This window comes from Lissotriton helveticus, chromosome 1_1 (assembly GCF_964261635.1).
Source record: "Lissotriton helveticus chromosome 1_1, aLisHel1.1, whole genome shotgun sequence".
Lineage (NCBI taxonomy): Eukaryota > Metazoa > Chordata > Amphibia > Caudata > Salamandridae > Lissotriton > Lissotriton helveticus.
Genome location: NC_136057.1, coordinates 831,311,252 through 831,338,141, shown reverse-complemented (window position 1 = coordinate 831,338,141; position 26,890 = coordinate 831,311,252). Strand labels below are relative to the sequence as shown.

At 47.3% G+C, this 26,890-nt stretch overlaps 1 protein-coding gene across 2 annotated transcripts in view; it reads left to right on the top strand.

Annotated features, from left to right (window-relative positions):
- Nucleotides 1–26,890, top strand: part of WASHC4 (WASH complex subunit 4) — a 1,268,393-nt gene that overhangs the window by 353,753 nt on the left and 887,750 nt on the right. For both annotated transcript variants that reach the window (XM_078674607.1, XM_078674599.1), the window contains exon 14: nt 10,382–10,508. In XM_078674607.1, coding sequence (XP_078530733.1) covers nt 10,382–10,508 — 127 coding nt within the window. The remainder of the gene's footprint in view (nt 1–10,381; nt 10,509–26,890) is intronic.

Sequence of the window (26,890 nt, the reverse complement as noted above, 5' to 3'; positions counted from 1 at the left end):
CGGATGCACAGATTGTGTGGGATCGAGTGGAAGGAATAAATTTTGGTGGCTGGGTTGATGTGGCGCCAGGCTTCTGTGAGGGACCAGTGGGCCACCCAGGCCCGAAAAGCAGCAGTGTGCACGTGGGCTGGGGAGTGTTTGGGGGGGGGGGTGGGGACCGATCTAATGCTATGTCCATGGAGCAATTGTAATCCCCTCCCAGTATCCATGGGGAATGAGTGAGGCTTGCCAGTGTGCTTGTCAACATCCCCCAGAATGGCGTCTGATCCATATTCGGGGCATAGATGCTGCCCATGAGAATGGGCGGCCCGTCTAGTAACCCCTCCAGTAGTGCATACCGGCCCTCGGGATCTACTTTTCTGCCAGCTTCCCTGAAAGGTACTCCGGGACGAATCCAGATTAGTGCCCCTCTTGCGAAAGCTGAGCACGTGGTACCGCAAAAAAGGCCCCTCCATTTCCTCTGCAACCTACCCAGTTCCTCCCTCGTGAGGTGTGTTTCTTGAAGGGATATAATCTGCGCCTGCTGCCGCTTAATGTACGCATATATCTCATTGCGCTTCTTGGCCATGTGCATCCCTTGCACATTTAGAGTTCAAAACCTGACCTCTGTATGTGCCCTGGTGGGTTCAATACCGTCTTCGGCTGGTCCTCGGTCCGTGTCCGTGTCCGATCCCCTGTCCCGGGTTGGTGGGTGTTGTAGATGAGGCTGTGCGACGTGTTATGAATGTGCCCCTGCCCTACATATGGGGTGGAACTAGAGGTCATGATGCCTGGGGTGGGTGAACTGAGAACTGTGGTCGGGAAACTGTCACAATACAGGGGACCTAACGCCTTGGGCGATACGTCCAAACTAGCCCTCCAGAAAGTGGAGAGCGTCGACGAACAATTAATAACCATGGGGGTGTTGGTGCGTGCATGCGAGGGGGCACGCGGACTGGGGTAAGCAGGATTAGTGTGCGTCATCTGGTCCCTGCGAAGTGCGGAACCCTGAAGTGCGCAGACCCGGAGTGGGCCTCAGGGTTGCAGTAGAGGTCCCTGGCTTACCCGGGTGAAGGGTCTCCTATGGACGGGTGCTGTCAGGGGTTGGGAGTAATGCTACTCCGACATACTGCAATGTGGGTCTCTAATCGCTCTTCAGTTGATGAGATCTGCCGTCTGAAGCGTAACTCTTGGTAAGGTGACTGAGTCCCCTTTGGATGATGATCCGTCGCTGTCGTCCTCCCCTGCGGAGAACAACCGTGGGGCCCCCTCCGCGTCGTTCGAGCGTGGCGAGGTCTGTAGTGATGAGACTGCTCGGAGGACCTCCCGGCGTTCTTGCATGATGAGTTCCAAGTCCGGTGAGTTGGATGCGGAGCTGCGTGTCATGGTGTTCCCACCCGTGCGCCCCCTGTTTTGCCTATGGTTCCTGGGTCGCGGCGGCCTGTGTCTCTGCCCACGTTCAGGTCCGGGACCGGGAAGTCGCGGACAGTGCATATCCGCCCAGTCCCGAGCTTCCTCTGCACAGGTGAAAAACAAGGTTGAATCCTTGTAGATGACTCTAAGTCTTGCTGGGAACAACAGGGAGTATTGAATGTCATTCGCTCTCAACCTTCGCTTCACCTCCAGGAATAACGACCTTTGCTGCTGGACCGCCCGAGCATAATCCGGGAAGACCATCACTAGTTTGTCTTCCACCCGTAGTGGGCCAGATCGTCTTGCGGCTCTTAGTACTGCATCCAGGTCCCTGAAGTGGAGGAATTTCGCCAACATCGGTCGGGGTGGAGCTCCGGGTCGTGGCTTGCGCGCGGGAACTTTTTGGGCGCGCTCGATGGAGAAGAACGCCGACCGGTCTGTCTCCGGGGTGACGGATTTCACCCACTCCTCCATGTGGTTTACCGGGTCTTGTCCCTCGATACCTTCCGGCAGGCCCAGGACCTGTATATTACAGCGTCGAGACCGCCCCTCCAAATCAGTCATGCGTTCCTCCATTGTGGACAGGCGGGTCAGGACAGCACTGATTGTCTTTTGTTTGTCATTCAGCAGAGGCTGCATGTCCGCTATGATCTTTCCCCCTTCGTTGACCTTGTCCGCCAACTTCCGATGGTCGTCCTTCACTAGGCTGATGTCTGTCGCGAGAGTGCCCAGTCGTTCTTCCATGGTCACTCGGGAGTGCTCAATGGCGGCCAGAACGCGGTCCAACTTGTCCGATATCGACTGCTCCAGGGGGGCTACGGTCGACGCAGTCGCTGTCTTGGGGTGTGGCATATTCTCAGGCGCCGTCTCTGGCACCACGGTAGGCTGTGTGTGTCGGGGCTTTCCCATTGTGTCCTCGGGACGGCGGGGGGGTAATAAACCCTACCCCCTGCCTGGGTAGCTGGCTGATGCGTGCGTTTCAGCTGCTGGGCCTGGGAGGATCACTCCCTCGACTGTGGTCAGGGGCTGGCTCCCCTTGAGTCGCGTCGCCCAGACGGCCCGGTCCAGGCGCCCCCCGATATCTGCCAGCTCTGGAGGGGTGGGGGGAACCACTCTCACCACTCACTGTCTGTGGTGTCTCTCCCCTCGTCCGCGCTATGCGGGCTGAGCTCTACCTCCGTCCCTGCCCAATGGTGTTGGTGTAGGGCAGGGATATGCAGTCTGCGGGGTTCCGAACCTGGCCTTTCTCGACGTTTCTCCGGGCTGCTGGCTGGCAAATGCGGTACTATTCTGCCATCTTAAGGTCAGGCACGCACCGCCCAGGGCCCCACGCCACACAACTCACTGCGTCCAGAGCCCCTGATGCTTGCCCAGTGCCCCCGCTCCAGCGCGGGACTCAGCAGGCCACCGCAAGGCAGCCGCAGCTGTACAGGTGCCCCCGTGTCTTGCGGCACGAAGGGAAGTAGCGGTCCCGCTCCACCGTCTGCCGCCGCTTAGCCTGGTGCCAACTTGTCGCTTTGCTCTATGTCCCCGTGCAGGTTCTGGCGCACTACACTCGCCGAGATCGTTCCCCTCGGTGCGGGGGTGTGCGGTGGCTTCTCGACCCCCGGGCGCAAGACACCTGGTGCGGAGGCTACCTCTTCTCACCGCCGATTGGACCACCCAAGTCGCGTCCTTCTCCCCGGGGCCTCAGGCGACGCCGCTGGTCACCGACATCATGTCTCCTGTCACCGGGTGTCTTGTCGGGCCCGGTTCTCCCTAATGGCGATGCCACCTCCGTGGTAGCTGAGCATTGTTGGATGACCCTCGGGTTCCGATTACAGGAACTGTGCTTATTTCCAGGGATTGACGCTGGAAACAGTATAAGTGCCCCCGTCTGTCGCAGAACCTCAGCAAGGCACGACCACCATCGTAGCCTGCTTGGCCACACCCCCAATGGTAATGGCTTAACATACCCTAATAAAGCCACCAGGGGGGCAGGAGAAAGTGGACCTTCTACCATAAGAATAAGAGTGGAATAAATGTCCTTCCAAAAGGATGCTATCACCCCTCTGATCCATGCCAAGTGGAGGAAATCAGCATGATCTACTTGACATTTCGGGAATGGTGGGATCTAGTGGGGTCAAATTTTGGCAGTGTTTCAAGGGTTGTATAGGCTCTGTAGAAATATTTATAATGTAATAGTTTATGCCGGTGGTTGCCCGTTTAGTCTGCATACAGCAGTACTACCAAACCTTATCCTAAATTGGGATACCTAGGTCACGTTCCCATGCAGCCATAGCTCTCCACTCGGCAGGCTTTAATTGTAAGCAAGTGTGATATTATTTAGAAACAAGATGACTATTATCTGTTGATGGGATCATTAACAAGAGTGCTAAGAAATCTTTAAGTTCAGTTGGGTAGGCAGGTAACACAGCCCGTAATGTACTGTGTGAATGATGGAGTGTAAATCTGTCCATTGTAGTCAATTGTTCTTCCTTAGCCATTGAGGAACTGGGCTTGAGCATGCTATCTTTAAACAGGTGGACCGCGACCCACCAGCAAGTCGTGTGCTCAAAGAGTACGCTGTACCAGTTGCTCAAGCGTGAGTGTTTTGAAGTGGTATATGCGGAGAATAAAGAGTATCCCCACCAAGAAAGCGAAGGAGTTTAAATCATGCCCAACGTGTAGTGCCAAGCATCTGTATTGTATTTGAGTCGCACGGGAGACTTGAAGCAAGATGGTGGAAAGTAGGAGTTGCGATAATTGTGCCCTCTCAGGTTTAAGAAAGGGCAACCGGGTAATACCAATAAAAAGCATAATGTGCTTGGTCTACGTAAAAATAAAGTTAGATGTCAGGGACTCCAAATCCACCGCGTTCATAAGGGAGTGTGAGGACATCCAACGGATGCGATGCCGGGAACTGGACCATATAAGCCGAATGAGTAACCTGCACTGGGAGGTGAAAAAACTACTGGTGAGGGCAATGGAAGTATTTAAAAAAAGATAGAGAATGCGAGACAACATAACCATTTTAATGATTGCTTAGTGCCCGCCATGCCCAACGGAAGGCTAATCCATCGCTCCTCTTGTGTTGCAAGTTTTTCCAGGGTGAGTCCATAGTTGTAACAGATCATTTCTAAATGTTCCCTGTGTATATGAATGCCTAAATATCTGACAGAGTCTGTGCTCCATTTTAGTCGGAATTCAAGGTCGCAAGGCACAGTGGCATCCATAAGTGGGAATAATTTGGATTTACTCCAGTTGATATGCATACCAGAGAAAACACCGAATCGCTGCACCTCGCAAACAAGTGGAGGTAAATTGACTGCAGGGTCACGAACTAACAACATTGTCGTCTACATAAAGGCAAGCTTACAGTGATGTTTTTCCTGTAAAGGACAGACTAAAGGGTCTAAGGCAATTAAAAACTAAAGGGGTAGAAAGAGGGCAGCCCTGTCTGGTACCATGCGGAAAGGGGAGCGGCTCTGTGGGTGTACCATTTAAGCGTAACCGGGCTAAAGGATCTTTGTATCACAGGCAAATCAGATTGCGGAAGGTGTTGGGCATGCCTAGTTTTTTTAGAGTGGCATGGAGAAAAGACCTTTCAAGTGAGTCGAATGCCTTTCCGGTGTGTAATAGTGCAACTGCCAATAAGGGAAATTTGATTTATCACTGCATATAAAGTGCTAAGGTTAATTGAAGTGCAATGGTGTGGTACAAAACCAGATTGCATGGGGGAAATTGTGATTCATTAATAAACAAATACAGGTACCTAAAACCTTGACTAGTAATTTGGTATCGTAATTTATAAGGGACAGTGGTCAATATAACGAGCAGTGGAAGGGAGGTTGGTTGGGCTTGAGTAATACTGCGATGACAGCTTCCCGCAGCGTGGGTTAGAGGGAGCCATGTTCAAGAGAAAGTGTGCGAAGGTATGCAGCAACAGGAGAGTGCCTTGGGATAGGTACCAGTGGTTAATGCAACTCCACACGTTATGCAGGGCAGGGTAAAAAAGTGTAATCGCACTGCTGCAGGAATTTATTACGCCATGCGTCAGACAAATAGAATGTGTCAAGAAGGTCCATAGGGGATGAAGTCTAGTAATTCCTGTGGAACCAGTGGAATCAAGCTCTGGTTGTCTGGTAAGATTTAGGTTGCTGCCCAGTATAATGTAGTTCGTTTGGTATTGGCTGATTTGAAAGGATGCTTTGATAAAGAAATCAGGGGAGTCGGTGTTTGGTGGTTATACATTGACAAGCAACACTGTCCGACCTGGCAACTTTCCCATCTCAAACAAATATCGAACAGCGGCATACGAGGCAGCCTGTATCAGCTGAAAGGGGACACTGCTATGTATCTAGATGCACCCCCCCACGTGAATAGGAACTATAGTTAGAGAATTAACGATGAATACCCCATGAGGATGCATAATTGCAATCTGGTTCGGGAGATAGATGTGTTTCCTGGAGGAAGGCCATTTAAACCCCGTGGCGGCCTAAATAAGCGAAGAACTGTTTACTTTTTAGGGGATTATTCAAACCTCTGATGTTCCATATCATGCAGGATAGTGGATTGACTGTGTCCCTACTAGTGGGTGAAGGCATTGCACACCTACCCAAATAGCATACAAGTAAAAATTGTAAGGGTAAACCTGTCATGACATACCATGGCAATAGAAGGGCTTCAGCAAGGAGTAGCACAAAAAACAAACAACTGTACCTCCCTCCCACTCCAGCTGAATCAAATGCTGGAGAACCCAAGTAGCCCTGAGAGAAAATAAAGCTAAAAAAATAGTGGTATACACCATAGCAGGGTGACAACGCCCGGAGGAGAAAAGCCCAGGAAGAACAATAAGTATATATTGGTAAGGTCATTGAACAAGTGGGTAATTAGGATCATAGAGAAGAAACCAATGCAATACTTTGTGGATCAAAAGGCATGTACCAATGGAGGGACAGCACATATGAATATGGTCACCCTTCCATAGTTTTCAGAAGTCAGCAAAGTGTATAGGCCAAGTTACGGCGGCAGTGCACCAAGTGAAGAAGGTGCCAGGACAGCAAAGTCGGCAGCATCAGGACCTCCAATAGGTGGGGATTTACCAGAGGAATGCATCTTACAAAATTGTTCAGCATCCGTGGTAGTGTTGAAAAAAAAGTGACGACCATCAAGTTTCACCCGGAGACGTGCAGGATAGAGCATTCCATATTTTAGCCCCATCTTTTGGAGGGTGCATTTAATGTTCCAGAATTTGCGAGGAGCCTCTTGAACCATTGGTGAATAGTCTGTAAAAAGTGAAATTGCGGATCCTTGATATTGCAGCGAACCTTTGTCTCGGGCCAATTGTAATGCAGTGTCACCGTCTCTAAAATTTATGAGGCTAGCAATAATCTGCCGCAGTGGTGTCCCAGGGACAGGCTGGGGACCAACTGTTCGATGTGCACTTTCGACCACATAGATATCAATAAAAGACTTTGTCAAACAGCTCCACTAAAAGATGTTCCACGAAGACATCCGTAAGTCCCTTGTTGGTGGATTTCAATATGCCAGATATACAGATATTATTACGGCGGGACCTCGCCTCCAAGTCCTCGTGTTTAGCTGCAGTAGTTTGTTTTCGAGATTCTGTGCTCCGCACCATTGAGCTTCACATTATGACAGTTGAGTCATTCAGACATGGCATCAAAACGTTGTGCTAGAGCAGTGATACTCAAAATACAACCTGGGGCTGCATGCGGCCCTCCTCTCCTTTACATGTGGCCCTCTGGGCAACAGTAGCACTGGGTTGCTGTTTACTGGACTCAGCACTAACATTATAAAATTTTAAATAAACAGCAAGCATTTATTTAGAGGTAATTTCTGCTAAACAATGGAAATAACTAGGGTTTACTGCACCCCAGGTTACCCAGTTCCACATTGTGCAATTCAGGTCAGCCACTAGATGTACATGCTTTTCTTCCCCTGCACCTGCTATACCCCCACTTCCACCACCCTGTTTGCATCAGTGCGGCCCTCAGTCACACCAAAGACCAAACCCCCCCCCCCCCTGGAAAATGTTTGTGATTAGCCATATGTTAGAGTATCAAATTGCAGTCAATTGCCTTAAAGCAGGCTCGAAGTTCGGTCATAATCATGGCAAAGCCATCTGATGGCCGGTCGGCCATTGTATGTTCCGAGGTGCTAGTGGAGCCGGAGGGTGAACGTTGACTGCACGGAGTCTTAGCTGGTTCGAAGGGGAGTTGTTTTTGCTAAAGATCTCTGCGTCCCATTGTAGAGTGTACACCATGTCTGAAAAATAAATAGTTTTGGAAGCAAACGCAGGAACTGTTAGCACAAATGAGAGCAGCCAAAGGAGAAGAGGCAGTAGGGAATAGCCTGGCAGAAAAGCTGAGGTGGCTGCAGGAGGAGCAGCAGGCAGTGGCACTGGATGGAGTTAATACAAGCACGAGCTACTGCATTCAATTTGGTTGAGCAATATGGTTAAAACAATGTGTAGAGAAGCATGTCAAGATGCTGAGCCACGTGTAGAGGCTCTCACAGACAGCCGCCAGCGCTATGGATTGTAGGTTGACAGCAGATGGAGGAAGAGGGAAGAGTTCACCAGCTAAGGAGGCTCACTGTTAGTCACTCAAGGCCATACTGATGGTGTAGCAAAAGAAGAGCCCCTAAGCAGCCCAAGCAGGTGTGAGAGCAAGAGGGAGGCCAGTAATTTCCCAGATTTCAGCAGCAGCCGCACAATGAAATATGGGCGTGGTCTGGTTGATGCAGCAAATTGTAGCACAAAAAGGGAGGCAGGGCAGTGTAGGATATGGCGGCCTAGTCATAGCATCTCACTTATTCAAGACTCGACTCCTCACCTCTGTGCAGAGCCGTCGTCCTGCGATCGGCAGGCACCGGTCCCGTCTCCAGGGCCTGAGATTCGCTCAGCGGCCGCTCTTCCAGTCAAGTCCAGCCGGGAGCCTCAGAGGAATGGTGGATCCTCAGCGAGCCTAGAAACGAGCCGCATGCCTGGATATCGTCAAGCAGTAGACTGGGTGTGCATCTGCAGTGCCCTGGTTAGCCTTGATACAGGTAGGCCACACCCAGGGCACTCTTGGGAGGTAAAGCGCTATCCGGCAACCATTTGACAGAAGCACAGGCCCCCCGCACTGGACACTCCGCGACCTCATCCTCAGGCTCACCCGAGGGCCCTGTCCTCGCAGGACCTCTGAAGGCCGCATCAGGACGTGATGGGCGGATTGTCGCAAGAAAATGCCAGGTGGGAGCTGCATCCAGATCCAGCTTAGTGGGGTTTGCCCTCTGGCATGGGTAGAATAGCTCCGGCAACAGTGATGAGCCCATAATTAAATAGTTGAGTATACAATGAAATGTATGTTGCGTGCAATGCTTGGCGGAGCTTCAATGCCATGCGGCCATCTTGGTTACCAGCTTGGCCACTCCCCCCAAGATTACATTGTTAAAGAAGTTGGGGAGAAATATATTTTCCATGGGACTTGGCCGCTCATCTACTATCCAGACTTTACACTGCTTGTATAGTAAGGTAGAAGCATTTTGGTATGTTTAAGAGTGCGACATAACAAAACATAGAGTTTACAGTTTTATGCACTCCAAAATTAAAATTAAAGTGAATTGCAAAACTCACTATATACACCAAAGCTGTGGCTACTCCAAACTTCATTGAGAGAATATGCCTCAGGAGTGCAGAATACGGAAAATCGTCTAGGTGGTCTGGAGTTTTTATAGAACCATGCTAACATTGCTGTGTAGGAGAAAGGAAGGAAAATAATTTGATATGTAATCAAAACATTAAATGTCCTAATGTGCGCAGTTGCAGTATGTACACTTTGCTGGTGGACATTCTTTTAACTGAGATGGACAGGTGATAACGGTTGCATACAATAGGTTGTTGCATACAATAGTTCATTGACTCTGTTCACACCGAGTACGTCAATAAGACCCAAAGTTGTGCACCTACATTTATGGATTGGGTATAGACTGCACTAAAAGATTCAGGATGTGTTTTTTCAGTCTATGATTGCTTACCACTTTTCTATTTGGTTTATATACTCTGATACTCAGGTGAAATTTCACAGGGCTTCTTAATACAGTGATGTTCATCAATGGCTGGCAATGGCTGGTATACTTGCAAAATGGCACTTATCCCATTGGTGTCAAGGGTGGTCTCCTCTACTCTCAGCCAATGCGTTCATGTCAGCTGTGCTTAAGCAGCTCTTATTATGCTTATTGGTTTAATATTGTTGGAAGACAACAGTGCCAGGTGGTCCTCAGGATCACCATTTTGCACAGGAGTGTCACTGAATGAGGGCAAAGTGCAATCATGTCAGCATAGTGGCATATCTGCTGATGCCATGTGCACAGCTGTGCGACAGAGGTGACCCCACAAGGGGAATGGCAGCATCATGGACAAAATGGGTATGCAGAACCTGAGCTCCTTATTGTAATTTATGGCATTTATCGTTCCTGTAAATGAACTTGCTAGGGAAGTGGAGGTGCTTCTGTAATCAATGTAAGGGTGACCATGGAACCCAGGCACTTTAACAATAGCGTGGACAGTGATGCAATCATGGAACAGAGGTTTCAGAATATGATAGCCAGGGATGGTAATGTCGATGCTGGCTATGAATGGACAATATGCTCCTTAACTTGGCTCTATCATGGCATGGTAGTTGGCAACTGACACATTAATATTTAGGTGTGGAAAGTGGCATAGTGGCACTTCAAATTCTGGCAAATGAATGAAAGGTATACAGCGCAGACACCATCTGATATGTACTGCAGATCTTTCTGTATGTGAATGATCTACTTCGTTGAGTGGAAGAATAGGTGCCAGGCAAGCATAGTGAGGAGTGGTAGGAAGTGGGATTTGTGATAACACTAAGACAAGCAGCTCGGAAATTTTAACAGGTGTGCCTTTAATAAGCCACATTACATTGTAGTATATGTAGTCCTTGTATTTTTTGTTAATTTCAGTTGTCTTTGTTTTCAGAGATGTCCAGTCATATTATGTATTTGTGAGCTCTTGGATGATGAAAATGGAAGCCATTTTATCCAAGGAGCAGAGAATGGAAACATTTGCTGAAGATCTAACAAATATATGTAACATTTTTGTTCAGGTAAGCTTCTGGGATCATCGGTTTGTTCTAGAAATTATGTAAAGAATGCATGATTTTTGTTTTAGTTTTCTCACTAATGGTAGTTCAAATGTAGGAGTAGCAGCACACAGGTGCCCTCTGTGAACATACCAATACTTGTGACCCCATTGTGATTGCATTTGTCCTTGAGGTCCAGAAGCGCACCTGGATCAAATTTAACTTATGTGGTGTGACTGTCCCGGGGTCGTCCCACGGTCTGTGATGCTAAACAGGAGCTGGAAAATTAAATGTCGTGTATTTCTCACAGAGGCACTTTTAAACACTAGCACACAAAAGTTAACATGAAATTGTGAATCAAACAGTCAGAGTCCAGCACCCAAAAAGCGCCTCATACACAAAAAGCGTAAGTGAAGTAATCTAAATAATCTACAATAAAATTCTTCCTCAATCAACATATGCACCATGTGCTTTAAGAAGTACTTTCTTTGCTGAGTAGAATGCTGGATAACCATTAATTAGTTCTCATTTGTTTTACTGGTCTGTACTTGGGAGAATGCAGCTAGGTGTCATAATACTTAACTTATTTCTGTAGAAATCTTATTGGATTGTATTACTTTAGAATGGGAGCCTGTGATACCCTGATATTTAATTAACCCTAATACAGTGTCTTGGTTGTTTCCCCCAACACAATTGTGGTTTCTGTCATTACTGGTGACAGGACAGGGTATTGTACAGTGTAATGTAGACCCAGCTCAACTAGACCAGAGAAGTCAAAGATAAAGAGAGTATGGTCTTGGCAAGGGACCAGTGACCCAAAAGGAGAATCTAAAGGAATCCTCCGGTCTGGATGTATGTTTGTCCATTTAAAATCTTTACCAGTGGGGAAAGGCCTTGCGTGGATTTTGGAGACCACGTTATGATGAATGATCTCTGAGCTTGCTCAGGAAATGAAGTGAAAGGGAGACTAATTTCTTCCCTGACCTTGACTAAGGAGAAGACTCACTGAGGGTTTATGGTTAACACTGTATTAGTTTTTTTCTATTTGAATATATATACCATCTACCTGTGCACAAATTAGTTCTGGGTTACTTTTTTGTTTAGATGGGTGGGAAGCTGCTAGAACAGTACCATTTTAATCTGAGATACAAAATGTGTCTTGTGGTGTACCTCATGATTCGTTTTTCTCATTTATGGTTAAAGCTGTACCTGCTATTTTAGCTTACTGACTGTCTTAGGGTTGGCTTTGGATTTTTATAACTATGTGAATTACATGCAGGTCAATCTGAAATGTAGGTATCTGAGTCAAACCTCCTTATTTATGTCTAGGCTTTCCTGTTTTCAGTTTCTATTTTTGGTAAATTCTGGTGGGGTTTTTTCAGTGTTTTTAATTGATTTCAATACCTTAAAAAGCAGTTGTTATCGGTGGTTACACATTTTTGCTCCATTAAAAACAACAGAAACTGTTTTTTTTTCTCTGTGTTTATGCAACGTTTTGCTTTTATTATTGCTTGCTTTCTGCACTGATAGTGCATGGTATATAGACAGTGTATGTACAGTGTATATGAGGTCCAAATATATTTTTACAACTCAAACCTATTGAAGTACACCATACCATACTTCTTCAGTGAGTCTTTGGTCGTTCGCACTTACTCTTTCCTTTCCATGTAAACCGTTATCTGTTAAAAGGTCCTCTCATCATTGCCACTTGAGACGGGCAATACCAAAACAGCCAGTACACAATTTGCTAACTGTGGTTACTGACCATTCTTTCTATGCCAATACTGGCTCACCTGAAGTAAGTAAGTAAGCAAGTATAAACTTATAGAGTGCACGAATGCCGAGGCGTCTTGGTGCTGAGAGTAGCAAGTAATATGTAATGATTCGGGTGTCAAAGCTACATATCTAGGCTTCATTGACTTTAAATGCCATGGTTGGTGAAGGACCTTTCTATGCATCATTGCAATCCCTTTCTCATACATTGTAAAATAAAATTTCCTGAGTTGCTCCTCAACATTTCTTTGTTTACCAAGTGACAAGCTCTCTAACATGGAAAATGTTGCAGTGCCAAAGTCACTAAACGTGTGGCCTAGCCTACTCTCAAGGAGATGTTTCACATCTACACCAATTATGCTGAACACTTGGGATACAAGGCCGTTTTCAGACTCTAGTTTTTTTTTATTATATTCACTACAGCTGTCATATTTTCCTGTAAATATCTATGAATGCAATAGAGTGTACTTTTTTTTTACATCACTATCAATATTCGACCGAAGATCCTCACAATTCTTGCCTTTGGCATCATCACTCAGCACAAATTCTGTAAACAGTTGCCACATGGACAATATAGCATTCACTGCCTCTAGGACTGAGAACCACCAGCTAAATGACACAATTGGGATGACTTTCTTTGATGCCACACAAAGCACAAAATGAGAAATATTAGTGTTTAGTTCCCACGGATAATAAAACAGTGCAACAGAATGGACTAAAAAGTCAATAGCATTCTTCATTAACTCTGAAGATTGTAAAAATGCTTTCTGCATACCATCTAGCAAGTGGCAAGGATCTCTTACAGGGAAGCACTTTAGCTCAGGTATTGATTAGGCAAAGTTTTCACATCCGTAGCTGAATCACTGCGTATACAAACAATATCACTCCAAATTTTGATGAACTTGGTAAGAACTTTTTGCAGCAGCATTACAAGTTACATTGCGTTCCATGTTTTCCAAAGGTCTGGTGTCATGTTTTCACCACTATCCTAAATGTCTGGTGACAGCACTCTTTTCACTTATACCTATCACTACATCCTTGCATTGAATGTTTAAAGCCTGGCGTGTTTGGCAATTTACCTACTGTCAATACTGACTCGCTGGAAAAGGGGGCTGATGCATCAAGGGGTTTTAACCATTCTCTGGGGATGAATGCAATGGTACATACTGGGAAAGATTTGTGTGCAACCAGCCATTTTACTAATCAGTGAAAGAATCAAACGTAGCCAAGGATATTGTGCTCCATAATTAAATACTTATAAGATCCCAAAGGTGGGACCTATTGGCTATGCCAATGCTTGTTGTGTCTGTTTTCTACCTCTTTCTGTTTAGTTAATGTAGTGTAACGCCCTCTCTTCCCTTTAGTTTGCCTGTGAACCTGAGAGCTGCTAAACTAAATAAACAAACTGTGCAGTATTATTCATTTAATTTAGAACTCTATCCCAATGAATTACAGCCAATGTAATCTTCTTAAAGTCTTTATTTCGACATACATATCATAAAAGACAAACATATTAAAAAGAGGCGTGAACATTCCATTATTTAATATCAATACAATGTAAACAATAGGAGATTTGATTGCCAAGTCAGTCCATCCATTACAAAATAATTTAGCTTTAAAAACATCCATAATAACATTGCTATTAAAAACATTAAAAAAAGGATCCAGGATCAAAATAAATTTAGCATCACAGAATAGATTATAACTATGACAATTATTGATATTTTGTTAAAAACGCCCAATCTTAATGTAGGCTTAATTTGCGCGCACTAATAACCCACATCCAGTGTAGAAATTTGGCGACAGCCATAGCCACAGGTTCAGAACAATCTGTTTTTAATATCTTAAGGGCCTCGGAACCAGTGGTGATGCCCATCTGGAGACAAATAGGCTTCAACCACGTGTGCCTGGGAAACGTATACTCTGGGCAAATAAACAAAATATGTGCTATATCTTCCCGCTGTGTTGGACAGAACGGACAACTTGGGTGATTATTAGCATGCCATTTAGCAACAAAGGAATTTACAGGAAGCGTTCCCACCCTAAATTGGTGGTACCGTTTCCTGTCTCTCAGAAGCGTAATAAAATCCCAGTATCCTTCATAGGCAGCTTCATATTTGAGCTCCATAAAGTCTCTTGAGAGCGAAGGGCCTATACAGTTCCTAAACCTTCGCGTAGAGGCCATTGTCCAATACAACTCTCTAAAAACCTTTCTAGGTGGGAAAGAATTAGCAGTAGGAATCTCCCACAAGTGACTCAAGCCATAGCCTCACTCATCCAGGGGATTTTGTGGGCACTATCGGCATCTCTAACTTCGAGGAATGCCCGGGCATACTGGGAGAGCTCTGGGGTTAACCACAGTCTCCTCCAGTAAGCAACTGGTCTATAGCGAGCTATATCCTCAAGGCGTTGACATCCCAAATCATAAAAAAGGGGCAATGATGGCGTCGAGGATGGAAGACCAGTAATACCCCTCAAGAACTTGTTTTGGGCACTCGTTAGTGGTGCTAGATCACTAAACCCCCACAACTCTGCCCCATAAAGGACTGACGCGCTGATCTTAGTACCATAGATCTTCAACGCTGGGGCAATTGGTTGAGATGATGACAAGTGGAGCTCCTTTATTAGGGCTCCTGCAAGTTGTGCATGTTTGGTAACCAGCTGGTTGGTGTGGGGTTTCAAATCCAATTTTGAGCCAGGGTAATACCAAGGTATGAGAAGACTTGGGTCTGCTCTAGCAAAGCACCATTCATGACCACCCTCCCTCTTATAAGCTTGTGCTTATGGAGCACCATAAACTTAGTCTTACTCACATTAATGGAAAGACCATAATCCTTGCAGAATACCTCAAAACGCTCTATGGCCTTCTGAAGGCCTTGCTGGTTTTTTGAGATTAACAAGGTATCATCTGCAAACATTAGCAGAGGGATCAATTTGCCATCCTACTTAGGGGCATCAGTGGGATGGTTCTCGAAATACTGGATCACCCTGTTAATGTACAGTGAAAAGAGAGTTGGTGCTAATACACATCCTTGGCGTACCCACCCCCCTTGAGATAGGAAACCTGTCTGTTACATTCCCATGCTGTCCCCAACGAACTTGGGCGAAGTTGGCTTCATGGAGTTTGATTAAAAAGGCAAGTGCATCCAACGGCATACCCTGACCTTCAAACACACTCCACATTTTTGCACGTGGCACTAAATCGAAAGCCGACTTAAGGTCGACAAATGCAGCAAAGAGCATGCCTCCACTCAATATTACCCCCTCCCCACCAATAAATTAAAACAAATCTAAAATCTTGATCTATGGTATGAGTATGAGTACCGAACCCTGCCTGGAGAGGTGTCAAGATACCTTCCTCCTCAATCCTTCCTTGGATTCTAATCAAAACAAGTCTAGCTATTACCTTCTGGATGCAATCTATTAAACTTATCGGCCTATAATTTCCTGGATCAAAGCAATCCCCCGTCTTAAAGATCGGGATTATCTCCGCGCCCTTCCAGGTACCAGGTACGGGTGAACCATTGGCAATGGCATTGGCAAGGGACTGTATGTATGGCACCCACACTCCCTTATCATGTCAAAACAAATCGGCTGGTACCTGGTCCAGCCCGGGCGCTCTACCCATTGTGATGGTGTTCAATGATCTTACAACCTCTTCTTTGCTGAAGTGCAGTGGTGTAATATCTTTAGGGATGATCAAAGGGTCCAACTCAATATCGTGAACTGGTAGGGCGAACTGGGTCTTAAAATGTGACACCTAGAGATCAGGGGGAACATAATTGATGGGTTTTCTCCTGGGGAGCCCCTTACCCCATTTGACCAGATCCCAAAAAGTGCTTATATTCCTTTCTCTACTAGCAAGGTGTAGCTCCCTCCAGTGCTCTTCATCCCATGACCGTTTAGCATCCTCTTGCACTTTTTTGTACACCGTCCGTGCATTTTTAATACTGCCCCTATTTTTAGATCTTATGGCCTTTGCCAGAGCTTTATACGCATCCCTGCATGTTTTACCATACCAGGTTTCCACCCTAATTATAGGCCGCTTTTGCCGATTTGAAACCTTTGTGATAAAAAAAGCCCTAAGTTGATTAAAAAGGTTTGTATGGATAGGAATAACTTTAGCAACCATATCCTCCTGTGTGATACATTTCTGTAGATCCATTGTCGCCCCTACTGCCAGCTCCCTCATTGCTACTAAGTGATCCTCTTTCAGGAGACATCTTGCCCATTTTACTCTTCTGGTGTCATTGGAAAGTAGGGTTTCAGTCCCTTCTAAGCAAACTTCAGGGGGATCACATTCAGACAACTGGAAGGTTAGTACTAACGGATCATGGTCGCTTTCCACTCTTTCTACTACGGCCATGTCCCTAATAGAAGACCAATTATCTTTGTTAGAAAGGATATAGTCTATACGACTCCTTCGCAGTCCATTATTGAAGGTAGGAGCCCCCTGTTTGTCGGATTCAGTTCGACCATTTGCTGCCCTTAGCCCTTGTTCGAGGCATAGAACTTTAAGCTGGAGTGCAGCCTCTGACCACTTTTTGATTGGGTGTAGGTACAATTGTGGAATATTCCAGGAACGGTCTTCCTCTAGGGTTAGATTTATATCATTACCATCTAGAGGTTCAAAACAACAATTAAAATCTCCAGATACTAGAATGTTCCCCTTCCCATTGTAAAAATCGAGGTGCGATTCTAACAAAGCAATGGTGTCCGAGGCTTTACCCCCCGGCTTACCTCTTGCATAAATGTTAAAAATAAAAAGGATCTGAAACTCTGCACTCTGGATTGGGATTAATAGTATATCGCAGCTCTTGAAATCCAGCTGTTTGACCTTATAGCTATCGTCCTGTCTAATCCAGGTTGTAAGACCCCCCCTTTGGTCTACCCCACAAGCTTGGAGTAGCTGGCCTAAAAAAGTTTAAATAGCCTTGCCTATACTCCGGTTCGGTTGACCACGTTTCCTGAAACAATACAAAGTTATTGCTTTCTAAAAAGGTAAGCCAATCGTAAGACATCAGTTTGTTTCTTAGCCCTGCAATGTTCCAAGAAATGAGGGATGTTACACTACAGCCATGGATAGAAGTAGAGCATACGAAATGCCCACCAGCCCCTGGAATTGGATTTATTGCAGTTTTCCCTATTTCAAGGGATACTAATGGGGGACTTGAAACTATATTTAGACTATTTACCGCCTCCAAATTATCAGTTATCTTGTTAGTATTGGTACTGCTTTGTAGGTGATCCTTTGTATGAGTCACAGTCATTCCTGAACTCATAACAGGTCCCATGGCTTTATTCTCCTGACAGCTTTGGGGTATACTTACCCCTGGGCTTTTCAAGTCTATTCTTGGGAGCAGTCAATCATTGACATCCAACCCTGTCAGTGCCGCAAATCTATTAATCAGCGAGATTGGACTATTTGCGGAGCCTTGCTGGTTCCAATTTTGCCACCCTTTGTTACCCCTTTGGAGCATATCAGGTCGATAAAAGTATCCTAGCGGTAAGACATTGATGCCCTCAGTGCTAGTCCTGAGCGCACCTGTCTGGTCCAAAATACTACCGACCATGTTCGGGGACCTGAAGCTTAGCACAATACAATCTCTATCCCAGCCTTTACGAGAGTGGCCGGCCCATCCAACCCTTCTCACCATTTTAAATTCCCTAAATAGATGTTCCCCAAGCCCTGTTTTACCATTCAGGAAGTGCAGCGCTTTATTTTTAAGTGAGGACCAATGCTCCTCTTCTTGGCTTAGGAGTTTTGGTACATTTGCCAAAATAATGGTGTAAGGGCTCGCCTCAGGTGGTAAATGAAGGAATACTTCCTTAGATGTATGATTTCCCAATCCCTGAATTTTTCCTGTTGGACCCTGGGGCCCTATTCTTCCACTATGGCCAGGATGTTGAAGGGGATTCTGGTATGATGGCATTAGTGCCATGGAGGGCGCATTGTATCTGTATTGGATGTTCTAGGTACAGTATCCTGCTCCTTTCGAACTTGCTCAGCTACAGGTCTATCCTCCATAGGGGTGAATCGTTCTTTATATAAGTGCTTTTCTAATTCATTTAATCTATGGTCGATTGCTTCGAGTTTCACCAAGACCAGATTAATCAGAGCTAATCGTTTTTCTTCCAACTGTCTTATAAAATCAAATTTATCGCAGGGAAGACTATGGCCAAATGTGTTTGCAGAGTGATTATCACTACCCTCTGTCCTCTTATTGGTCTCTAGAGTAATCGGGGTATCCACAGCTGCTCCCAAACCCATGAGCAGGGTTCTTATTCTTGGCCTGTTTGGAGATTTGATAACTTGTTTTGGGAGCACTCCGAGCTTTCCTTTTTGTTGGTTGTTCTCTCCCCTTGGGGGCTTGGGTGCCCCTTAACTGCCTAGTGTGTGTATTTGGTGGAACAACGGGTGGAGTTGGGCAGGGTATATTAGCCATCTGTGAAGATAGTAAGGGCCTCTGTTGTGTAGTAGATGTAAATGAAGTCCTATGTGAACTTAAGGGGCTTACTGGCACAATTGTGGTAGGCTCCGGGACAAATACAGGATTTACAAACTGGTTTAGAGGGTCTAATGAAAGCCTCCGCTCGGTGAGCTCAATCTCGTGTATAAGCACAGATTCAGCCCGAGAGAGGAAGGCATCCAAAGTCCCCACTACCCCTGCCCCGGTTCCCCCTTTGCGTATATTCTTACTCATAACAGCAGATATGCATGGTAATAGAATAAATGTACAGTACCACAATGGGGTCCCACAATCTAAGACCACTATACTATAGACTGTAGTGCACTTCTCCAGCAGGAGTGGTTCAGACAGCATTACCCCCTTGTATTCCTATACATATAGAAATAATTCCAGCTTACTTTGAGTTTGCTTTAGTCCCAGTCCAGAGTCCGCAATTGGAAAAAGTTAGAGGACTGGCCCAGCCCAGCCTCTACCAGCCGCTGATGGGCCCGCCGGTGCGCGTCCCGCTCTGCGTAGGGCCTAGTGGATTTGTATGCGCCTCCTGGCGCAGGTCCGTGATGCGCTGCACCGCCGGGGATTCTGGATGATGTAGTTCCCCCGATGCGGCGATATGGGTACTGGCAAAGGCAGGAAAGAGCAGCGGGTCCGCAGGAGACAGGCAACAGTCCCCATAACAAAGTACTGGCCAGGTCCACCAGCAGAACAGGATAGGCAGCAAGAAGCTTACAGGTAGCGCGTCCCGCGCTGCATGGGGCCTAGTGGATTTTTACGCGCCTCCTGGCGCAGGTCCGTGACGCGTAGCGCCGCCGGGGATTCTGGATGATGTAGTTGCCCCGATGCGGCGATATGGGTACTGGCGAAGGCAGGAAAGAGCAGCGGACCCGCAGGAGACAGGCAACAAGCCCCGCAACAAGGTACTGGGCAGGCCCACCAGCAGAACAGGATAGGCAGCAAGAAGCTTACAGGTAGCGCGTCCAGCCAATGTAATCACTTTGGTGTTTTTTTGGGCAAAAATATCAAAGGTAGTTTACATTTAAAAAAACGAAATCCAGGACTGTATTTACAAAAATAAAAACAAAATAAGAAGCAGCCTTGGTGAGCTCATTTCATTGGACAATATAAGATCTCTGTGCAGCACATTCTAGCGGTCATATCACTGCTGCCTTTGTTGCTTTTTATGCCAAACTTTGCAAAGAGGGTACAGAAGGGCTGGATTCACGCCAAATTTTCTGGTTAGCTTAATAAGCTAAATTTACATGTAATTTAGTTATCAGTCATTTACTTTATCAGAATGTATCTTTAAAGTCAAATAAAACATGCCATTAGTTAAAGAAAAGGTTTTAGTGCACACTGATCAAACTGATGCTTGGGGCAGACAATGGCTCTGGACCACGATGACAGGAAATGGGCTGTACCGGTCAAGTGTATGTAAGGCAAGTGTTAACTGCTGCCCATAATGATGATGTTTTGATTAGGTTGCTTTGTTAATAAGGGGAGCAATGTGAACCTCTCAACAATGCTTCTATTGGCATGTGGGAGACTACAGTGGGAGTAAAAATAGAGAAATGGCTGGCGCTTTGGGGGCGGGGCCAACAACCAACCCAAAGAATGAAGCTGCTGCTCTTTAAGTGCGCAAGCAAAAAGGAGACGGAGAGGGCGGAGCAAGTGAGTGGCCGGGACGTGTGAGCGAGGAGGGAGATGAGGTAGGGAGCTGGAGGAGAGCCCGCGAGTGGTGCGCACGCGCACTTGGGAGAGCAGTCTTCACTGTTCAAGCACTGCACTCGTGCTTGTGGCTCGCCGTTGCTCGCTCCTGCAAGGTGGATGCTGCCACAAGCATGAGTACAGTGCTTGAAAAGTGAAGACCGGTGGCTAAAATCTCTCCTAGACAGCGCATGCGCACTGCCTAGGTGAGACTTAAAAAGAAAGAAGAAACAATATTTTAGTGACACCCCTAAACAACAAAACTCAAGCAGAATAATGTTAGCCCAGTCTTAATAGCTGCTACCTTGTATGACAAAGTTGCATTGTATTGGCCCCTTCAGGAAGAAATAAAAATGACTTTCATTCTCCTTTTCCTTTCTTTGAGTTGCATATAGTTTGTGGTTGTGCAGGTGTTTTTTTCAGTGTATATATGTTTATACTGGTGAGGGCTATTTCTCTTTTGGTGGGGTTTTATCAGTTACTATAGTTTTAAACCTAAAACAGGATAGACTACGTCCAAAGACTTATGATAACAGGTAAACATGGGATGAGTCTGAATAAATTAGAGTTGAGCTATGATAAGAGTCACTCCTTTGTTTAGCTAACCATTCCAAAAGTATAACCTTATAGTTTGGTCTAATCAAATTCTGTCCCTTAATGGACCCTTCCAATGTGGCTGTTATTGATCAACAACTTTCTCTTTCTACTAAAATATCAACAGTTGTGATGATGGTCTTCTGCCACCTAAGACCTTTCAACCACATCTTTACCTTTTTCTGCATTCTGCAAATCATTTTCATTGTGAGAGCACTTATTCTAGCTCGCATTTATTATGTGATTTAGTTTGTTCTTAAGCTTTCCTGCTTCTAGATCAAATGTCTGCAGAGTGCATAATGCTAAGATATAGCTGTATGCCAGTCTCAGTTAATGGGATCACATTATGCTTATTGCAGCTAACCTGGCTTAAGCCATTGGATAGATACTGACATGTGGGCCCAGCAAAACATTTTTGACTTAATGCCCTCATTGTGGGCAGTGAACTACCGTCCCATACTTGGGTGTCGTACATAAAGCGGTGTTGGCAGCATACCATGTTGTAGAAGAGATCAATATTGTGTGTGCACACCATTTTATCCTTGTCACCAAGAGCAAGGTCTGCTCTCCCACTTGTGTTAAGTTCCTCTATCTCAATTGAGACATCTAGCCGCAGATTCCTTATCTTTGAACTGTCAGGGGTCAGGCTGTTTGCGGAAGATTTTTGATAGCAGTGCCCCTGTGTGCCAATAGGTGGCATTGGTTGACTTAATTTGACATCGCAGGTGTCTGGTTTGTCGTTTTGACGTCTGTGCCTATCTAGGCACCACCCCGGCAAACTGACGTCAATTCTTTTCATTCTGCGCCAGCCAGCACTGTTATGTTATAAAAAAATGTTATGTTATAAAATATTTCTAGAGCGCACTATCACCGATTGGTTGCTTGGCGCTGTGAGCAGCAATAACATGAACATAGAGGCAGAGAGTTAAGGGAATGCTTGTCTGAATAGCCAGGTCTTCAAGGCTTTCCGGAAAGAGAGGAGGTCCTGACAATTCCGGGTCTCCACCGGGAGAGAGTTCCACAAGCAGGAAGCGAGGGTGGCAAACCTACGACCTCCTGCACGCTTTAGATTGAAAGAGGGCGACTGCAGGAGGTTCTGATGGAGTGAGCGTAGGTTGCGGGACGGGGTGTATTTGGAAATCAGTTGCACTGATCCATCGAAGAGAGCTACCCCCTGTTCCTTTTTGACTGACGTTTTAAAACTTTTTGTTGACTCCTTTTGGTGTCCCAGTCATCTCTAGTAGTAAAGCCTCGGGGTTCAAGCCGTGCAGGGTCTGTCACTACGCCATGTCGCTCACGGACCCCCATTTGGTGTGTCTCTGGTGCCTAGAGCGCGACCTCGACACAGTCGTGCTCCAATTGCCGGGCCATGGCGCCCAAGGCATTGAGGAAGTGATCGTAAAGCTGCCCGGCGTCCGGTGCCACAGTGGTTGCTTCATCCATCTCGGTCGAGGGGAAGGTCCGAGCACCGCTTTGGAGGGGTCGAAATCTTCTTCCTCGAAGTCATCGCGGACAGGTAAGAAGCACCATAAAAAACACAAGAAGTCGAAGCATGTTTCGACTTCGCCCCGTCCGTCGGGCGATGAAACGGAGGAGCCTCGGTGTTCGAGGCCCCGCTCAAGTGAGCCGGTGCCTGGGTCGGCTCCGTGGTTCCCTCCCTTTCCGGGGCCAGGAGCGACCCCCGCCCAGCTAAAAGAATTTTATGACGTCATGTGCACGATATGTAGGCGGCCTGATCCTGCTGGTGCGCCTTCGGGCTCCGCAGGTTCAGCTGAAGGTGATCCTGTGGGTTCTGCGACTTCGGCTCTGTCCACTGTCTCCTCTTGGATCCATTCCCGGATCTGGACATTCGCCGGTCGTACCTCTGTGACCTTCCCAGGTGCCACGTCCGAGGCCCTCTGTGTCTCCGGGGGCCACTGCCGGCGCCTCCCACATCATCATTCCAGATGACACAGAGCCAGTCTGGTGCACACCGTCGTGGAGACCGGCGCCGACTGAGCCAAACGCCTCCATGATGTTCAACCTCCCCTATTCTGAAGGGGTAGGCATAGATGATGAAGATTGGGAGGGCCAGCATGATTCCTTAGAAATCCTGCAACCCAATCAAGACCTGGACTGGAATGAGGACCTGGGTGATGCCAGCGGCCTCGAGACCTTCTCAGATTCTGGCATACTGTCTCCCTCTAACCTGGCTTCGGAGGAGGGAGCTTTATTCGCAATGGTGGTACGTTGGGCTGCATGGGTCTAGGACCTGCAGCTTCCTACGGTGGCAGTCAAGACTAACGTCCTGACGAATGTCCTGCAGCCTGGTGTCTCCTCTTCGGAACCCTTGCTGCCTTTCAACGAGGCCTTCTCAGATGTTCTACTGGGCACTTGGTTCAAGCCCAGCACAGGGGCTTCTCTGAATAGAACAGTTGCCCGCCACCATCTCCCTACACAGGACGACCCAGCTTTCCTATCTACCCATCCCACAGAGCTTGGTGGTCCAAGCCTCCAGTTCCCATGACGCGTTCACTTCTGCACCCCCGGACAGGGAATCCAAAAGGCTGGACAGCTGAGGTAAGAACATCTTTTATTCCACCAGCCTAGTATTGCGGTCAGTAAACACTGCGTGCCTCTTGGGCCATTACTCCCATTCTCCATGGGATACGGTTGCGCAAGTGCCGCTCAGAGTCTCTGATGAGAACCGAGCTCTCCTCTCCCAAGCCATTACAGACGGGAGAGATGCAGCTAAGTTTGCCATATGATGTGGCTTAGGTACAAGAGACTCGCTAGGCAGAGCGAATTCCTCGATGGTGGCCGTTAGGTGCCATGCCTGGCTGAGGACATCTGAATTTTCGGGGATGTCCTAGCCAATCTTATGGACATGCCCTTTGATGGTGCCTGTCTCTTTGGAGACAAACAGACGTAGAGCTTGAGTGATTTAAGGACTCGCGGGCTACAGCCAAGTCCCTAAGCTTCTGCACTTGTTCCCAGCCTGTGTCTGCTTTTCGCCCTTTCGTGGCTACAGAAGGGGCTACCATCCGTGCCAACCCTATTCCAATGAGAGGACACTGCAAGTCCAGCAACCTCTGTGGGGCTGCAGACGCGGTTCGCCCTAACCCCGTGGGTTGGGTGGCCAGAGTCCCGTCTAGCCACAGCCCCCTCCTCTACCACAAAACCCTCCTAGTCCGATCCTTCTGGATCATGGATGCCTACTTGGTGGCAGGATACGCTATCGCCTCCACCACTGGCGAGATATTACTACAGACAGGTGGGTGCTGCAAATGGTCTGAAAACTACTCCTCCCTCAATGCCTTCAACTTAAGATTGGCTGATGGAGGATCACCTTGCCTTATTCTGCGAGGAAGTCAAGACCCTCGTGGCCTAGGGAGCCATAGAGTGGGTCTCCGGGCCATAAATAGGCTGTGCTTGCTATTCCTGCTATTTTCTGGTTCCAAAGAAGGACGGAGGCCTTTGTCCTATCCTAAACCTCAGGGCCCTCAACTACTTACTCAAAAAGAAGTTCAAGATGCTCACCCTTGCTCAGGTCCTGTCTGCTCTGGACCCGAGAGACTGAATGGTAGTGTTGGACTTGCAGGACGCCTATTTCCATATTCTAGTCCTGTCCTGCCCGCCCATTGTCGCTTAGCGGTTTATGGTGGGCTACGAGCACTTTGAGTTTCGCGTGTTCCCCTTCTCCCTCACCAGTACACTCGGGTGTTCACCAAGGTGATGGTGGTCGTCTCAGCCCATCTGTGGAGTTTAGGGGTTTCAGTCTTTCCCTTTCACGACGACTGGTTGTTGAGGGTGGGCTTGTTTCAAGCAGTCGTGTCCCACCTCCAGACTACGGCGAACGTCCTGTATTCAGTGGGGTTCACTATCAACACCTGACTCCTCTCAGATGCTCTCTTTCATCTGAGCGGTTCTGGACATGTTCCAGTTTCTGGCCTTTCCTCCTGAACGGCGAGTCCTGGTTATTCAGCTATGATACCGATATTTCAGCCTCCATCCTGGATTTCGGTGAGAATTACTCTGAGGCTGTTGGGCATCATGGCCTCCTGCATCCTGCTAGTGCACCATGCCGATGGCACATGCGGGCTCTGCAGTGGGATCTGAAGTTCCAATGGATTCAGCATCGGGAAAATCTCAACGACCTAGTTCAGATATCGGAGGGCACAGCGAGCAGCTTGCGGTTGTGGCTGACAAGCCACAATTGGGTCAGAGGCGGACCCCTCTTCCTTCCCCGCACAGATCTTACAGTAGTGACGGATGCACCCCTTCTGGGATGGGGCGGCAATCTGGGAGAGGTGGCAATCAGAGGACTCTAGTATCCCGCAGAAGCCAAGCTCCATATCAACTTGTTGGAGCTTCGTGCGATCTGGTTGTCACTGAAAGGCTTTCTACTATCTCTCAAGGGAAGGCTAATTCAAGGGTTGAATGACAACCCTACCGCCTTGTGGTACTGCAACAAACAGGGTGTAGTGGGGTCGTGAACCCTTTGTCAAGAGGCCCTGCATCTCTGGACTTGTCTGGAACAGGGCATTTCCATGGTGGTTCAACATCTGGCTGATACTCTGAATACCAGAGCGGACAAACTCAGCCGTCAGTGCCTTGCGGATCACAAGTGGCGTATCCATCCGGAGGTGGTGCAAGGTCTCATTCAACAGTGGGAAGAGTCTTGGTTAGATCTATTCACAACTGAAGAGAACACGCTATGTCAACAGTTTTGCACGTTGGAGTTTCCAAGGCGTCTGCCGCTTTGCAACGATTTTCGTCGTGAGTGGACCACAGGCCTCCTAAATGCCTTTCCGCTAATACCACTCCTGCCCAGAGTGCTCAAGAAGATCAGGAGCGACAGGGCCCAAGTCGTCTTTGTGGCTCTGGACTGGGCACAGAGAGTCTTGTATCCTGATCTCCTGCAGATGTGCATTTATCCTCCGGTCAGGCCTCTTCGGGAACCTATTCACTCTCTGCCTACTTGCGTGGAGGTTGAGTGGCGACAGTTGACTGCGTTTGACCTTCCTGCCGAAGTCTGTGAGGTTATTCTGGCTGATAGGCATCCCTCCACGAAGTCTGTATACGCCTACAGATGCCAAACTTTTTTTTAACTACTGTACAGAACGGTCTATTGACCCTTTGTCTGCTTCCTTGTCCTTCTTTTTACTCTCTCCTTGGCACAGCAGGGCTATGTTCTGGGCACTCTGAAGGACTACCTTTCAGCCCTGTCTGCTTTTCTTCGACTGTTGGATCAGCCAACTCTTTTCAAAGCACCTTTTGTACAGAGATTTTTGAAGGGGCTTACCCATGTGTTTCCTTCCTCACCTTTTATTATGCCCCAGTGGGACATTAATTTGGTCCTTACCTTTTTGATGTGTGCCCCATTTTGACCTCTGCACAATTGTCTTCTTCGGCTTCTCATTATTAAAACAGCCTTTTTAGTGGAAATTACTTCTGCCAGGAGGGTGAGCGAACTACAGACACGGTCATCTCTGCCTCCTTAACCGACCGTCTTTCCGGACAAAGTAGTGCTCTGCACTAGGGCATCTTTTTCTGCCAAAGGTGGTCACACCGTTTTTATCCGGCCCAATCTGTTACTCTGCCCACTTTCTATGCACCTCCACATCCTTCCAAGGAAAAAGAGTGTCTCCACTGTCTGGACACAAAAAGAGCATATTCGTTCTACTTTGATCTTACAAAAGAGTTCTGGGTGGATGACCAACTCTTCATTGGGTACGTTGGAGGAAAGAAGGGGTGAGCAGTTCAGAAGAGGACCATTTCACGCTGGGCCATCCTCTGCATAAAAATATGCTACTCCTTTGGTGAAGAAACAACCTCCTGAAGGCCATAGTGCCCATTCTACCAGGGGAAAAGCTGCCACTATGGCTC